General features: G+C 39.9%; 1 protein-coding gene across 13 annotated transcripts in view; it reads right to left on the minus strand.

The window, feature by feature from the left end:
- KCTD3 (potassium channel tetramerization domain containing 3) overlaps positions 1 to 17,417 on the minus strand; it is a 70,340-nt gene that overhangs the window by 16,671 nt on the left and 36,252 nt on the right. For 10 of the 13 annotated variants that reach the window (XM_081491702.1, XM_081491709.1, XM_081491704.1 and 7 more), the window contains 3 exons: positions 10,833 to 10,948; positions 411 to 498; positions 173 to 289 (listed from right to left, as the gene is read on the minus strand). In XM_081491702.1, coding sequence (XP_081347828.1) covers positions 173 to 289; positions 411 to 498; positions 10,833 to 10,948 — 321 coding nt within the window. Of the gene's footprint in view, positions 1 to 168; positions 290 to 410; positions 499 to 10,832; positions 10,949 to 17,417 lie in introns of all 13 variants that reach the window. The other 3 variants (XM_081491710.1, XM_081491711.1, XM_081491706.1) reach the window with 1 other exon arrangement.

Genomic DNA, 17,417 nt, shown 5'->3' on the forward strand with positions numbered 1-17,417 from the left:
GGTTATGTTTGACCTCAATCTAAAACCAAACATCAACTTCAGACTAAAAGAGATGAAATCCTAGTACTGCAGTTTACCAAAACAAAGGACCAGATTAGTATTAGAATAAACCAATGAATAAACATACAAAAAACAACATCAATAGTTTATAATAATTTTGCTGTGCACTAACTTGTTTTGGGTGTGAGGTAAACACTCAGAGCAGTAATAGCATCATTTGAGGAATCATGATAAAGTTCAGTTACAAGAAGATCATTATCCTTCATTCGCAAAGGGAACTTCTGCATATCTAAAAAGTAAAAATAGTATGAAAATAAATAGTAAATCTAAAACTTAAAAAGTTCGTATTTTCTTGTTTTCATTTAAAAAGTTACACTAAACAGAGCGATACTAAGTGTCTGACCACTTACCTATATAATATATTGATCCATTGTTACATCCCAGCAGAAGGAATGAGCCAGCAGTGTCATAACTAGTTATAGGAACAACGTCTTGAACCTGATGTAGTGAGAATATTGTTAGATGTCAGATGTTAATTACAATCTATATTTTCTGCTCAATTTCCTCAAGTTTTTTATTCTTTCAATAAAGAAGATACTTAATTAGGGCTTAGAACATGGACTTTCTTTACACACACACACATCCATGGGGAACTCTGAAGAACCACCAATACAGTCCCCTTTAAAGCTTTTTTTTAAAAAAAAAAACTTATTCCCAACAGCAGCACTTTCCTTTCAGAATTTAGTTGGGTTATCTCCATTTTCTGCACATGACCATGAGGTTAGAGCACACATTAGGACTGGAAAACTAAGTCTGACCCAGGCCCCTTTCTCTCTTCTCTCTCTCAAATAAGAGATGAAATATCCTGCCCAGAATTAGAATCAGAAAACAGATCAGCCAACTTCCAGACAGTACTCGCTCCCTTGATACACTGTCATTTCTTTGAAAAGGTAACATTCTCTACCTCCCCCTGAAGACTTTTTCCTAGGAAATCGCCAGCCAAGTTCTCAGATGTTTTTGTTTTTTCAAGTGCTGTATATTGTCACCCTGCTTATTTAACTTATATGCAGAGTACATCATAAGAAACACAAGCTGGAATCAAGACTGCTGGGAGAAATATCAATAACCTCAGATATGCGGATGACACCACCCTTATGGCAGAAAGTGAAGAAGAACTAAAGAGCCTCTTGATGAAAGTGAAAGAGGAGAGTGAAAAAGTTGGCTTAAAGCTCAACGTTCAGAAAACTAAGATCGTGGCATTTGGTCCCATCACTTCATGGGAAATAGATGGGGACACAGTGGAAACAGTGTCAGACTTTATTTTGGGGGGCTCCAAAATCACTGCTGATGGTGATTGCAGCCATGAAATTAAAAGACGCTTACTCCTTGGAAGGAAGGTTATGGCCAACCTAGATAGCATATTTAAAAGCAGAGACATTACTTTGCCAACAAAAGTCCGTCTAGTCAAGGCTATGGTTTTTCCAGTGGTCATGTATGGATGTGAGAGTTGGACGGTGAAGAAAGCTGAGTGCCGCAGAATTGATGTTTTTGAACTGTGGTGTTGGAGAAGACTCTTGAGAGTCCCTTGGACTGCAAGGAGATCCAATCAATCAATCCTAAAAGAGATCAATCCTAGGTGTTCATTGGAAGGACTGATGTTGAAGCTGAAACTCCAATACTTTGGCCACCTCATGCAAAGAGTTGACTCATTGGAAAAGACCCTAATGCTGGGTAGGATTGGGGGCAGGAGGAGAAGGGGACAACAGAGGATGAGATGGTTGGATGGCATCACCAACTCGATGGACATGGGTTTGGGTAGACTCCGGGAGTTGGTGATGGACAGGGAGGCCTTGCGTGCTGCGATTCATGGAGTCGCAAAGAGTCGGACACGACTGAGCGACTGAACTGAACTGAATAAAAAAATCAGTTTTCTAAGCAAATCAAGCTAGCTACAAATTAATTAACGCTTATGTCTGTGCTAAGAGAAAAGCAAAGGGCATGATTTTTACTATAAAACAAAATGAAAACCAGAAAGTCTTACTGAGTACTGGCAGTAAGAACAAACTGAATCACCCTTGTGTACAGCCAGACCAGGCATGCATGTAAAACTTTACACACTCAACATTCACATTCTACACTTTTTATGTACTAGATATTATCTAGGTGAACAGGTACTGGAATGGATAGGGATGTGAAATACTACTTCTGCTCTGTAGGAGTTTAGAAACTCATGGGCAAGAAAGAAAAAAAAGACAATTACAATGTGCCAGGCACTAAAATAGGATGTGCAATACAACCATGGAGGACGAAAGGATTCCTGTTTCAACTCCAGTCCAGGGAGAAGGACAAAGATCAAGGAAAAGTTCAAAAAGGAAGTTAACGCTTGAAAACAAAACAAATAAATAACTAGGAGTTAAGAAGAGAAAGGGAAAAGCACACGTCTGAATAACAGCAAGTACAGCACAGAATCTATGCCAATTCTAACTAAAAACCAAATTTAAAAACAGCTAAATCTTGGCAATAATGACTACTATAAGCTGTTCGTGTTCACAACCCTGATTTCTGTGCGTACCTTCTGGTGTCATGCTTGGTTCTAAGTCACACTAGCAATATCTCTGCAGAGATTTGATGGCCACCCTCAACCCCAGGTCAGGTTTCTGTCTCATCAGAGCCAACAGGTTCAGAGGCAGGCAGTCACTGAGAACTCTTCCCTGATGAGTCAAGAGGTCTGAAGAAAGGAGAGCAGGCTGCTTCACTGATGTATTTTCTTACATCAATTGTATCTTTTTAGTTCACTACTCCATAAAGTGCTTCAGTTCTACCCCAGAGTCTTCACAGTCAGAGGACAGGGGTAGGTAAGGCCATGAGATTCCTCTCTCTCTAGACCATTTTTCAGTGAAAGGGTGGCAGCAGCCTGGAGCTTTCCCAGGCACATCCAAGACAGGCAATTGACTTCCTATTCTCTGGGAGGGTGGGCTCCAGGATTAGAGCCTTCCTAACCCTGGAGCAGTGACGGATTTCCTCTTCTTAGGCTCTGAAATCACTGCTGATGGTGACTGCAGCCATGAAATTAGAAGACAACTGTTTCTTGACAGGAAAGCTATGACAAACCTAGACAGTGTGTTAAAAAGCAAAGACATCACTTTGCTGACAAAGGTTCATACAGTCAAGGCTATAGTCTTTCTAGTAGTAATGTACAGATGTGAGAGCTGGACAATAAAGAAAGCTGAGAGCCAAAGAATAGATGCTTTTGAATTGTGGTATTAGAGAAGACTCTTGAGAGTCCTCTGGAAAGCAAAGAGATCAAACCAATCAATCTTAACGGAAATCAACCCTGAATACCCTTTGGAAGGACTGGTGCTGATGCTGAAGCTCCAATACTTTGGCCACCTGATATGAAGAGCTGACTGACTGGAAAAGACCCTGATGCTGAGAAAGACTGAGGGCAAGAGGAGAAGAGGACAACAGAAGATGAGATGGTTGGATGGCATCACTGATTCAAGTGACATGAACCTGGGCAAACTCCAGGAGACGGTGAGGAACGGGGAAGCCTGGCGTGCTACAGTCCCTGAGGTTGCAAAAAATCAGACATGACTTTGCGACTGAACACCACCCCCCCTCCACCTCCTTCCCTGCACCCCGACCACGTCCTGTTCTTCTCCTCATGTCCACCTCTCAGCACAAGGAGAACAGAGAAAGCAGAGGACACGTGAAGTTAGGTTCCAGAGGAGGTGGTACCAAGATCTTCTCTCCCAGCGTAAGCAAGGAGGTAGCCATTTTGCGGCCTTCTCTTCTTTACCCCAACAACTTCATGTCAAGAACCTGAGAAACCACACTGATTGGTACATGTGGTTCCGTCATGGTGGTCACAAACCTAAGATGGAAGTGAGTTTTCTCTCCTAAGGTAGTACAGTGATTATCATTAATGTCTATGTAAAAATTTAAGTGATTTACATTTTTAAAATAATAATAATCAGTCTATCTTCCCAAGCAATATAAGGATACTGGATAATACAAGGTTACTGGATAATCATTTTTTTAACAAGATGTTTTAACTCTCGTCCATTACTTTTTAAATGCTTATTTGGATTTACCAACATATCAAGAAATGCCTTTGCTAGTAATGTTTGCAGTATTCCACTCCTTCCTCTTCTAAGTAAAATAACATTATCAAAGGGCATTTCTTCAGCAGTCCTTCCACTGAGGGTTATAAGTGACAAACTCTTTCTGTATTATATGAAAACATCTCTCATTCATATTTGAATGACAGTTTTGCTGAATGTAAAGTTCTAGGTTGAAACTTATTTCCTCAACTAACTCGAGAATAGCCTACTGTCTTCTGGCTTCTACTGTTGCTCACGAAGAGTGTGTTTTATATCTAACTACAGTGTATCTGGGAGCTCCCCTGATGGCTCAGACAGTAAAGAATCGCCTGCAAGGCAGGAGACACACCCAATCTTCCCTGGATTGGGAAGATCCCCTGAAGGAGGAAATGGCAACCAACTACAGTATTCTTGCCTGGAGAATTCCATGGACAGAGGAGCCTAGTGGGTTACAGTCCAAGGGGTTGCAAAGAGTCGGACACAACTGAGTGATTCATTCTCTCTCTCTCACACACACACACACAATGTACTTGTCAGTAATCTATGGACACCTTTTGATATTTTTATCTTCTGTTACATCACAATGTGTATATTGATTCACAATGTGTGAATTTGATTTTATTCAGCCCTGATATATTTATTTAATTAACATAATCAAGTCTTTCTTTAATTCTCCAAAATTGTTAGCAATTATCTTTTCTAAATCCCCCCATCTCCACTATTCCCTTCTGAAAGTGATTTTCTCATTTCTTCTTTTCATATTTTCTACTCACTTTCTGCTTCACTGTGAATGATTCTCTCAGATGCATCCAGCAATCCACAGTCTTTTTATTTGTCCTTCTGTTTAATACATTAAGTCAGCAGTCCCCAACCTTTCTGGCATCGGGGACCAGTTTTGTGGAAGACAATTCTTCCACAGACTGGGGCTGGCGGGAGGGATGGAGAGAAATGGCTTTGCGATGATTCAAGCAATTTGCATGTTACTCCTAATCCAAAGGCACTACTGATCTGACAGGAGGTATGGATCTGCAGCCGGGATGCTGGGGACCCCTGCACTAAGCAAGAGTTTTGTTTTGAATTTTCAATGGCTTTCAAATTTCTACTGTTTTATTTTGCTTCTTTTCTGACTGTTCCTATTCATTATAGTCTAGTCCTTCTTCTTTCTCATTAAATAACTTTAGAAATTTATTCAATAGTAGCTAATTGTTCAATTATTTTCAGCGCTAGGGTACATTCGTACTCCAACTGCCTACATTTGATGACTTTCCCTCATTTGCTCTCATGTGTAGTTTACAAATTTGGGGAGGTTATGGGCTCATTTTCAGTATAAAATATTTCTTTCGTGAAGTCCTGTGTGCCTTATCTTGTTTGGTTTCATGTCCACCCCTAGAAATGTAAATGACCCTAGATCAGCTCTATAAATTTCTCAAATTGGAGTTCCCAAAGCACAAAGACTTATCTTTGTGCTTTCAATTCATGTATTTGTACTCCTAACATGATTGTGGCCTCAATTTCTCATTGATGGTTTTCTCCTGCACTACCTTTCCCAATCCAAGATATGGAACATATATCAAGATTTCCTATTCCAAAATTATTAAGCAAAATTTTCCCAGTCTTCTTCTCAAGGACTGAGGCAGATTATTAAAGCTTCAGCTTTCTGCAGGAGGCTGGATTTACACTGTCCCTTGAAGCCATGCCTCCTGTTCCTGGTGGAATCCCAGAATCCAGAGCCTTGACTTTGATATGTGGTATGAAAGTATGTATAAAGAAACAAATAGCAAATATAATTCAGCACCTGATATTAATACAATATATACTATTTTAGTATTTCTACCCAATATTTCTGTATGTCAGTATGGGGGGAGGGGCTAGTGTCAGCTGATTTAGCATTGTTACTGTAAACCCCGATGGCTCAGCAAGTAAAGAATCTGCCTGCAATGCAGGAGACGCAGGTTGGATCTCTGGGTTGGGAAGGTCCCCTGGAGGAGGAAACGGCAACCCACTCCAGTATTCTTGCCTGGAAAATCCCAAGGACAAAAGAGCCTGATGTACTACAGTCCACAGAGTCACAAAGAGCCTGACACGACTGAGCACACACACATGCACTGAAAATCCTACACAAACCAATAAGACACACTCAGGGCAGTGGTCAGGACACAGCAGACATCCAGGTGTCAAGTCTCCTCGCCAGTGACTGAGCTAATTCAGCTGTGTTGCTATAAATCCCAAGTCAGACATACAACCTACTTGGGATAGTGTTCAGGACACAATAGGCACCAAAATGCCAGTCCTCTTTCCAATGAACTCTGGCCCTAAGATGCCAATTCCCACCTCATTCCTAACTTGCAGGGCTCACAAACCTGTTACAAATACAAAAAACAAGACAGCCAACCTACCAAACTGTGCTTGCAACATCAGTGCTGCTAGCGCATCAGACCACAACAGAAGAGAAGCGAAATCAAACCAGCCTCCCCAATTCTTGTCCAGCACAGCCCTCAGACCACAGAAATTCACTTTCATTCTCCATTCCCAGAGCCAAAACTTCCTCCTCAAGCTCGCCCTCCACCGTTCAGTTAGGTTATGAGTCAGATGGTGACTCTGGCTGACGATTCTAGTCTTTCAGAATGAACAGAGTTTTCTTTAGGAATCAGGATACACAATGACTTTCCAGGACTGACTTCCAAAACTGTCTTTCAATATGAGAATGAAACGTGTAATATGTTTCCAATATGCATCTACATTTAAATTTGAACAACTGGGGAAATAAGTCCTAAAACTGCTATTTTGCCATGTAACTCAGCCTAGGCTACCTATTTGAAACACTCCCTATTACTAATCTTCTTAAATCTAAAGAGGAATTAACAAAGAGAAAACTGAAACGTTTCTTCTAAAAAATAATTTCCCTTTTTCTTACTCAAATCAGATACAATGTGCATATAATATTTTCATTAGCATTTTACTGAAGCTGTCCTAGCGCATGCATGCATGTGTGTTTTGTGTGTTTAGTCTCTCAGTCGTGCCTGACTCTTTGCGACCCCCTGGACTGTAGCCTGCCAGTCTCCTCTGTCCATGGAGTTCTCCAGGCAAGAATACTGGAATGGGTTACCATTTCCTTCTGCAGGGGGTCTTCCTGATCCAAGGATCTCAAGTCTCTTATGTCTCCTGCAATGGCAGGCAGATTCTTTACTGTCTGAGCCACCAGGGAAGAGCTACAGTAAGAAACTGCTACACCGAAATACCACCATGGCTTTTAGGCTTAAGAACTCTTGCTCTCAGGCTTGCTCATCTGACTCAAACATTTCAAATCAATCTTGATTATACAACTGGAATCAGGAACTACACCAGTTGTTCTGGGTACTTCTGTGTTACTCCTGGGCAGAACTGTGGCTACAGGCCAGATCAGAATCTGCTCATCAGTGCCACAGCAGTCACAGGAGTCAGCCCCAGGTCAGAACTGTCTGTTGAGATTTTCAGATCAGACACTGAGATTTCATGACATACTAGCTCGGTCCTGCACACCAAAAAAAAAAAAAAACCATCTATCTAGGTTACAAGTTACAAGGCTTGTTTGCTGCATGAATGCTCAACTTACCCCAGGTCTTCCTGAAATGTGCTAACAAACCTACTTTGTCAGCTATGGTTTTCAACTCATGCATGTACCAAACAAGAAGCAACAGGTTACACCCATGGGACTAAAAGCTTAAGAAGTATCCACTTTGAGGACGCCAGTATAGTTTCAGCAATCTCAAAAATATGAAAATTTTTATACACAGTTGTGACATTAGAAAAAACAAAAAAAAGGTGATAAAGACACATGTTCCTTTAGGAACTGAAATGCACCTCATGAGTTTTATGGCACAGATAGTACCACTTCTCCGAGCCACTGAAAGCTCAGACTTGACATATTAGCCAAGTAACCTACCTGAGAGCAGATCTTCCATAAATCATTAAAATCCAAGTTCCTCTTTGCAGGAACAGCACCAGCTAAAGAATCCCTTCTCCTCAATTTTAGATCAACCTAGATCAGTCCTTTCCCACACTCCTCGGCCTATCACGTTTATAGTAACACCTTTATGATGCCTTTTCTGTGCCTATAAGGAAGGTCCTATACGAACTAGCTCAGTCATTGGCGAGGAGACTAGACACCTGGATGTCTGCTGTGTCCTGACCACTGCCCTGAGTGTGTCATATTTGCTTACTTAGGATTTTCAGTGCATGTGTGTGTGCTCAGTCGTGTCAGGCTTTGTGACTCTGTGGACTGTAGTCCACCAGGCTCCTTTGTCCTTGGGATTTTCCAGGCAAGAATACTGGAGTGGGTTGCCGTTTCCTCCTCCAGGGGACCTTCCCAACCCAGAGATCCAACCTGCGTCTCCTGCATTGCAGGCAGACTCTTTACTTGCTGAGCCATCAGGATTTACATTAACAATGCTAAATCAGCTGACACTAGCCCCACCTAATCTTAGCTAGTATCCTTTTTCTACAACCATGACTTCCATGTCTTCATCTAGAATGAAATTTAATTTTCCCTGATGGTAATCTCTTTCATTGGAAGTCATTCATTCTCTCACCACTTCCCCGCCATCTTTGGTTGGTGTTCACTGGCTAAATAGTGCCTGACTCTTTGCGACCCCATGAACAGCAGCAGCACGCCAGAATTCCCTGTCCTTCACTATCTCCCAGAGTTTGCTCAAACTCATGTCCATTGAGTTGGTGATGTCATCTAACCATCTCATCCTCTGTCGTTCCCTTCTTCTCCTGCCCTCAATCTTTCCAAGCATAAAGGTCTTTTCTGATGAGTTGGCTTTTTGCATCAGGTGGCCAAAGTATTGGCACTTGTTAGGCCCTGCCATAAGATCTCAAGGACATCCCTGCACAAGCTCAACCCAAGCATGACATTTGATTACCCTCTCTCTGCCCCAAATGCAGCTTCCAGATCAACCTATCACCTTTGCTGAGGAGCTGGGCATCTGATCAGCTGGCTTTTTGTCCCATTTTCTATTACCATCCTGGTACCTACATGTCCACCCTGATGACCCTCACAGTTCTCTGACCCTTATTTCAACTATTTCACCTTTAAGTCAGTCCAACATACGATTTAAATGACTACATCACTGAGAACTGCTCCAACTCCAAAATGTGAATTTCAGCTTTTGACAACAACTTCCTATCTTCACAATTTCCATCAACCTGCTTTACCTTCCCTCTAGTCCCTAGAATCCTTGAACTCTCCTTTGCTTACCTGGTAATCCATTACAATTTTATAGTTTCAACTGCTTTGCCATTTTATGTTTTCTCTTCCCTTTGTGTGTCATACCCATTTAATTGCATCTTTAATCCTGAGTCAAGCCAACACTGTTTTCTCTTCCTCTTCTTCCCTCCCAGTACTGAGGATTAAGGAAGAAACTCATTTAACTGTACCAAGCGGGTCCCTTATAAAGATTTATAATCTCTGCAATCCCTGAGGCATATTTCCATGTCTTTCTCCTCCACAGTACTCCTTCCTGACTCTTCTGTCACAGAGAAACAAGTCTCTCTTCTCTATTGGGTCTATTGGGTCTACAATGCCCTAGACACTATATACATATACTCCTGACTTTTATGGGACTAGCAACCATCTTCATTCTTTCAATCTTTAAATGCTTTCTCTGTCAACTCCCTTCTCTGACTAACAAGCATGCTCAAGCTTCTAAAACCCTAGAGAAAAAAATAAAGCACTGAATATCTTTTCCTCCATCTAGCCTTGATCCTTAAACTATCACTTCATTTCTCTGCTCTACTTCACCAAACTTTGAAAGACATTCTGACTTTGCTGTCTCTAATCTCTGATCTTTTAAGAAATGTTGTGGTTTCCAAATGCTTTTTTCTAGCCCTTTCCTCTTTCCTAAATTCCAAAGGGGTACTCCCAACTGTATCCTGAGCTCCTGTATTCAGATACCCACAGGAAATCTCAAAAGAAACATATTTAATCATTCTAATTATTCCTCACACTATGCACCAGCATATATGCTTTTCTCACTCCATTCCCTTTCAATTTAAAGTATTACCAGCCACCCAACTGTCAAAATTAGCCATCTCTCTTCTTTAATTTTCTACATCTAATCTGATACCAATCCTTATCGTCTTAGGATGGCTTACGAAATGTTTTTCAAATAGTCTCATCTTTACTGTCTACTCACTCTGGTTGAATCTCTTCTTCTTTTGCTGGATAACTTCCCTGATCTCCAGTCCACTTTTCATATTAGCTATTACTGTTATCTTTCTAAACCATGGATCTGATCAAATCACTCTCTGCTTAAAGTTCTTTAATTTTTCTCCTCTCTTTCAGAATCAGGTATTAACCTTTCTTTTGTCTTATATCCTTCTTGTTCCTATCAAGTACCTGAGACCATTTAGTTAGCTATCCTCTATTTTCCTACAGAACTGTGCTTCCACTCAGGAGATGAAGTTTGCCTGGACTACTACTATTCCCAAGGTATAAAACTTAAAACATTTCAAGGCAATAAAGAAATGTCAAATCACTCATTTTCCACTCATTTTCCAAAGTGACTTAAGATTCTGGAAAATATAGTCAGACTTGTATCCAGCAGCTAATTTGCCACTAAATATGTTCAACATTCTATATAATCAAAACAGAAACAATACGAATTCCACAAGAACAAAGCACATGCACAATCAGCACAAGTTTCAGAAATAATCTCATTTCTGTGATACGCATTAGTTAAAACTAACCTGCCAGTGCTGGGTGACAGCATTCCACACTCCCACTTTCCCTGTATGACTCGTGGCCACCAACTGGTTACCAATGAAGAAGAGAGCATCAACGGGAACACCAAGGCTGAATACTCCTTAAATGATAATAAAAAAACAGAGGTTAATCAATCACCATCTTTCAATTAATCAAAACTCAGCCTAAAAACATCTTAAAGGTGTCTCATTTCTACAAATTATGTGTCAGACATTTTGGGAACCAGAAATAAGAAACTTTAAGCTCTTAAACAGCAGGTAAAAGTTTGCCCCAAGTAATCTCACTCTGATTGAACAGCTTGTTATCTGAAGCTGTGGCTCCCAAACCTAGCTATTGTTGTTCAGTGGCTCAGTCGTGTCCAACTCTACAACCCCATGGACTGTAGCATGCCAGGTTTCCCTGTCCTTCACCATCTCCCAGAGCTTGCAAAAACTCATATCCATTGAGTCAGTGATGCCATCCACCCATCTCATCGTCTGTCACCCCCTTCTCCTGCCTTCAATCTTTCCCACCGTCAGAGTCTTTTCTAATGAGTTGGCTCTTCGTATTAAGTGGCCAAGTATTGGAGTTTCAATATCAGTCCTTCCAGTGAATATTCAGGGTTGATTTCCCTTAGGATTGACTGGTTGGATCTCCTTGCAGTCCAAGAGACTCTCAACAGTCTTCTCCAGCACCACAGTTCAAAGGCACCAATTCTTCGGCGCTCAGCCTTTTTTACTGTCCAGCTCTCACATCCATACATGACTACTGGAAAAATCATAGCTGACCATCAAAACAACTGGGTAGATTTAAAGTGAACATAATAAAATAGCAAGGATCCTGGGATCCATGCTAGACCCACTAAATGAGAAAACCCACTGCCTTTGTATAAAATCCATAGAAGCTTTAGCTGTAGCCTACTCACAGACCTGATATTTAAGGATCACTGATGTGAAGACATAGACTTGGCAACCCAACTATCCACAATGTATCTAGAAATCTGAAAATAAGCAAACAAGAAAAAGGAAACTGCAAGTAGTCATGCTGTGTTCTAAGTAAACATTCAGGCCTTTATCAGAGCTTATCTTAAACCTCTCATCTGCCAGTATTGCAGATTTCAATTTAATTCACTCCAAAGATACTATACTAGGCCATGGGATTAAAATACATGAAATGATGGATAAACAACAAGGATTTACTCTATAGCACAAGGAACTAGATTCAATATCTTAGCAGTAACCTATAATGGAAAAGAATCAAAAACAAAAACAAAAAAATAGAGAGAGAGGGCTGCCCCAATAGTCCAGTGGTTAAGAATCCACGCCAATGCAGGGGATACAGGCTGGATCACTGGTCCAGGAGGATTCCACATGCCGTGGAGCAACTAAACCCATGCACCACAACTACTGAGCCCAACTGCCCTAGAGTCCATGCTCCGCAACAAGAGAAACCACCAAAAATGAGAAGCCCACACATCACAAGAAAAAGCAGCCCCTACTCGCTGCAACTAGAAAAAGCCCGCATGCAGCAACAAAGACCCAGCACAGCCAAAAATAATTTTTTTAAAAAAGAATATATACATATTACCTATCTCCAAGTTACTTTGCTGTACAACTGAAGCTAACACAATACTCTAAATCAACTAGACTTCAATGAAAAAGGAATAAATATGAGAAAATAATATCTTACTAAGTACTTGTGATTTAAAAGAGAAAAAAAAAAACCACAACCAATTATAACATAATGCAACAAAAGGATGCACACAGTAATAACCAGAAGAATAAAAGAGATTAGGAAAAAGAGTTTTCAGAATATTTCTTAGAAAAGAAGCCCTCTGAGTTGGGTTTTTAAAAAGGTGAAAACAAGTTCCTCAAATCGGGAGATTTGGAATGGGTAAGCCCAGGGAATCTGAGAAAGGGGAACAGGAGATACAGGTGAGGAAGGACCTTGTAAAGAGAGCTCACACTAATAGCAAAAGAGCCACAACTGCCCAGGCTAACCTTGGTCTCCTATGTGTGGCACTGCACAGCTGTCTCTCTTTAGCTGAGCACTACGCCTGCAGTCTGGAAGGTTAGGTATTGGAATCCTAGCTCTGAAAGTACCTTTGCCACTTTTTGGGTTACTTATCTGATCAATAAAACAGGGTCTAGGCTCAATTTCTCAAGGCTCACTTTCACCTTAAAAATGTTATAATCCAATTTTGACATTTAAATAGTATTATCTTAATTATTTGAAAAGCATCTTATGAAAAGTATCTTTTTATCTAACCATAAGTCTCATTATAGAATAAGTCTAAATAAGTCTCATTATAGAATACCATTTTATGTGGATCTTTAGCTGTTTAAGGTATCAGATTTTTTTTATTTTTAAAAAGGTAACTAATATGTGACAACAAGAACAATTTTCTCAGCCTCTAGCTGAGAAAAACAAGGATTCACAAGGCTTTGAAGAACTCATGGGAAGAAACAAAACAATTAAATGTAACTGCAATGTGTTAAAAGCCATAAGCCAGAAAAGGTAACTGATTTCTTTTGAATTTTATATCAATGAGAGGTATTTCTCTTTCTGTTCAGAACTGTACTACATATGAGACCAGGCCAGTGGCAATAAACAACACCTTGAAAATTCTCAACCAATCTTGAAAAAGTCAGGCATCTTGCAAGGAATAAAAATGATATAAACTTGACAAAAATGAAAAACAAATCTGGAAAGTATGGCCAGGAATGTCTTCCACATACATATCTTAACTTTTATGTACTTACAAATACATATTTATACACATGAAGAGATCACCTCAGCCCAACCTGTCAACCAGAAAAACCACAGCAAAATAAAACAAAGCCTGCACACAAAAGCTAAGCTCTTTCATCAAAACTGGCTGAGAAATAAACTTGCCACTTCAAAGCACAGTGTAATCTTTTCACATGCAATCTCAGGGATTCTCATGTATTAGTATTTTAATTTTGATGCTAGACATTTTTCAGAACATGTTAAGATACCTATATTCAGTAATATAGGCTATGAGAAAGGTAGAAATAAAAACAGGAAAACTAACAAACACTGATTACTTGAGAGAAGAGTGAGATTCTGGGAAATCAAGGAAGACATTCTGAACGATCTCAAGAAATTTAAAGTGTCACCCCTGACCCTTGCTTAGACTCAACAATCCTGACTGCTATCCACAAAGAAGACACTGTAAATAATGACAAGTTCCTGTCTTAAGGGAGCCTCCTGGTAAAACACTGCTTATAGCAGCAATCCAGCAGTACTGTCTGATGTAAGTTATAATGAAGGAATTCAGCCTCTAAGGGAGCTCTATCATGGATACACCAGCTCTCAAGTTTTCTCTGGATGGTTTTGTCAAGTTCTGAAGAATATTTGTAACAACAAATGATCTCTTTTACAGGGTGTGAGCAAATTACTATGTATTATCTCATTAAGTAGCTAGCAAGTCAGCCTTTGGGGGAAAAAAAAAGCAAGGCGTAAAATCTTCACTTATTGGCATGTTACAAGTGGCAACTTGAAAAAACAAACAAAAATCACAATTGATCTCCTTTTTATATAATTACAAGTATATTATAATTTCAAAACATTTTAAGTTTTTTCTCTTAAGTTTTAGGGCGGACTTTCACTACCAGTCATGATGGATACATGACATCAGACTATTTCTCACTATAAACAACAATAACAAAAGACTGGCCAAAATACACAAGACACTGTTTTTAGACATTGGACAACAGGCAGCAGGAGACTTGAAAGCCAGTAAATACACAAGATAAGCCCCATGATCAAACTGGCTCTCTGTATAAGCCTTCCTGACAACAGGGAGGTGAAACTCAAGGGAAAACCAAATGATGGTTTTTCTCAACTGAGAAAGCTGAGATCAAAGGCCAGAGCTGTTGAGGAAGCTAGAATTTATGAATAAGATATAAGAAAGAAGGGAAACGCACCAGGGTGGGTGTGGGGATGGCAGAGAATCTTAGAGGGGTTTCCCTGGTTTCCCTATGCCTTGGCTGAGGCCAGGCTGCACCTGGACTGGCCTGAGACTCCACAAGGAATAAAAGAGAGGGGCTGCAGCAGGCCTGGGAGCTGAGTGGAGATAGCAGAGGTCACTTGTGGGTGAATTCAATAGTTCCAGCTCAGTAAGTGTGAAGAGTCTTTCACTCTTCAGACATTCTGTTAAGATTCCAAAATGACAATACTTAACACACCCTGAGTAGGAGCCATGCCCTAAAATAAAATATAAAGCTGAGAAAGGCTACCTGTCCTTAACAAAGCAAACAAACAACAAGCCTAGCAGAATAAACATCCTCTGGTAATTTAACTGCCTGCTGAAACAAAACACATCTAAAAGAAGACAGCGCTATTAATCCATACTCCTTACATAATGGATCATGCAATGCCCAATATGTATCACAAGTTCCTAGACATGAGAAAAAGCAGGAGAATGTAACTCAAAATAAATCAGATGATTCAGATAATAGATTTAGCAGACAAAAACTAGTAAAACAGCTATAATGAATATGTTGAGTTTAATTAAAGAACAGGACATAGTGAGTGAACAGACTAGAAAAATCTCAGCAGGGAAACAAACTAAAAATTTTAAAAGGCAATCTTAGAGCTGAAAAGGCCAACATTTCAAATCAAAACCTTATCATATGGGCTTCACTACAGATTAAATGAATACCACAGCAAAATGACAAAGGACATTAAGATACTGATCTAAACTGAAGAATGGGGAGAAAAGAAACTGGAAAAAAAAATTAGTGCTCCAATGACTTCCAGGCAAATATAAAGCAGCCTAACATGAAACTGAATCTCAAAAAGAGGAAGAGAGAAGAGGGAATGAGGGAAGGATAATAGGGAAAGAGAAATGGCTAAGGGGAAGTGGGGAAGGAAGACGGAAGAGTCCTCCCTCAATAGTGTCAACCAAAAATGTCTCCAGACATTCCCACAGGCCCCCAAGGGACATCATCCGGGGCTGCAAACCACTAATCTAATCTACATACAGACATATCACAAATCAGTAAGAGGATGACAATCTCGTAAAAAGAGGGTAATGATTTTTAAAAGACGTCTCAAAAAAAATAGTATAAATGGTCAATAAGGACATGAAAAGATGTTTAATACCATTAGTCATTAGGGAAATGCAATTAAACCCAACATTAAAATTAATGTTCAAATTAAGACAATAAAAAAGTGTTGGAAAGGGTGTGGAGCAACCAGAACTCTCATATACTGCTAGCACAAATACAAAATGATTTAACCACGTGCAAGACAGTTATACATTTTCTCATAACATTAAGCATACACTTTTCATACATCCCGGAAATTCCACACCTTAGATATTTAATTTTAAAAATGTCCATAACAAGAGTTCTACTTAAATGCTTACAGTAGCTTTATTCCTAGCATCCTCAAATTGAAAGTAAACCAAATGTCTATCAACAGATGAATAGATAAACAAATTCTGGCATATTAATTCAATGTAATACTACTCAGCAATAAAAAGGGATGCACCACTAAGACACTTAACAACATGGATGAATCTCAAAAGCATTATGTTGAATGAAAGAAGCCAGACACAAAAGAAGACATACTACATAATTTCACTCATATGAAATTACAGACAAAAGAAATCTAATCCACGCTGACAAAAAGCCTCAACGGCTGTGTAAACAATGAGGTTTCTGCAGAACATCTGCTTTCAAGAATCTGGAGTCTTGGTACAGGCTAGGCAGAGGGTACTTCAGTGACTAGCCTCTAGTAATAAACTTGGGTACCAAGTCTCTAATTAGCTTCCCTGAGACATCTCACAAGTTAGTCACGATTCACTGCTAGGGGAATTTTTAAGCAAATACTATTGGAAGGGAACTCTTGAGAGCTCATACCTGGTTTCCACTGATCCCTCTCTTTGCCATGAAGTGATGGGACCAGATGCCACCATGGGTCTTTTCTCGTGTCAATTTTGCTTTGCATGCTTTCACTCTAAGACACCATAGCTCCAAGTATCTATGTGCTGAGTCCTTTGGGTCCTTCTAGCAAATCACTGAACCTGGGAATATCTTGAGGAACAGATACAGAGGAATGAAGCCTAAGAACTAAGCCCTGGGGCATGCCCACATTTTGAAATTAGGCAAATAAGGAAAAACTATCAAAAGGAACTGAGAAAAAACAAAGAGCTAGGATAAAAATCAAGGTAATGAAGTGTTCCAGAAGCCAAAGGAGAAAGTCTTCAAAAGGAAAAGAGTAATCAACTATATCAAATGACAGTTCTAATTAGATGAAGACTATGAACTGGATCCTAGGATTTAGCAGAGTACAGATCCATGGTGACAGTAACAGGAGTAGTTTTATACAGTGCTTAGGGACATGATTAGGGCAACTTCAAATCATGAAGAGGAGACGAGGAAGACATAGAAACAAGATCAGATAAGGATAATGTGGTAGGATTTCTGGGTAGCCTTTAAAGGTCCACCAGAGAGAGGTCACAAGTTAAGATTACCGTTCTGGGTGTGCACACATTTCTTTCTCCACACTATATTTGGCTATTCAGGAGAGAAACGCCGATTTGGCCTGGGCTGTGGTGT

The sequence above is a fragment of the Giraffa tippelskirchi genome, chromosome 5 (assembly GCF_054371585.1).
Source record: "Giraffa tippelskirchi isolate mGirTip1 chromosome 5, T2T-mGirTip1v1.2.pri, whole genome shotgun sequence".
NCBI lineage: Eukaryota > Metazoa > Chordata > Mammalia > Artiodactyla > Giraffidae > Giraffa > Giraffa tippelskirchi.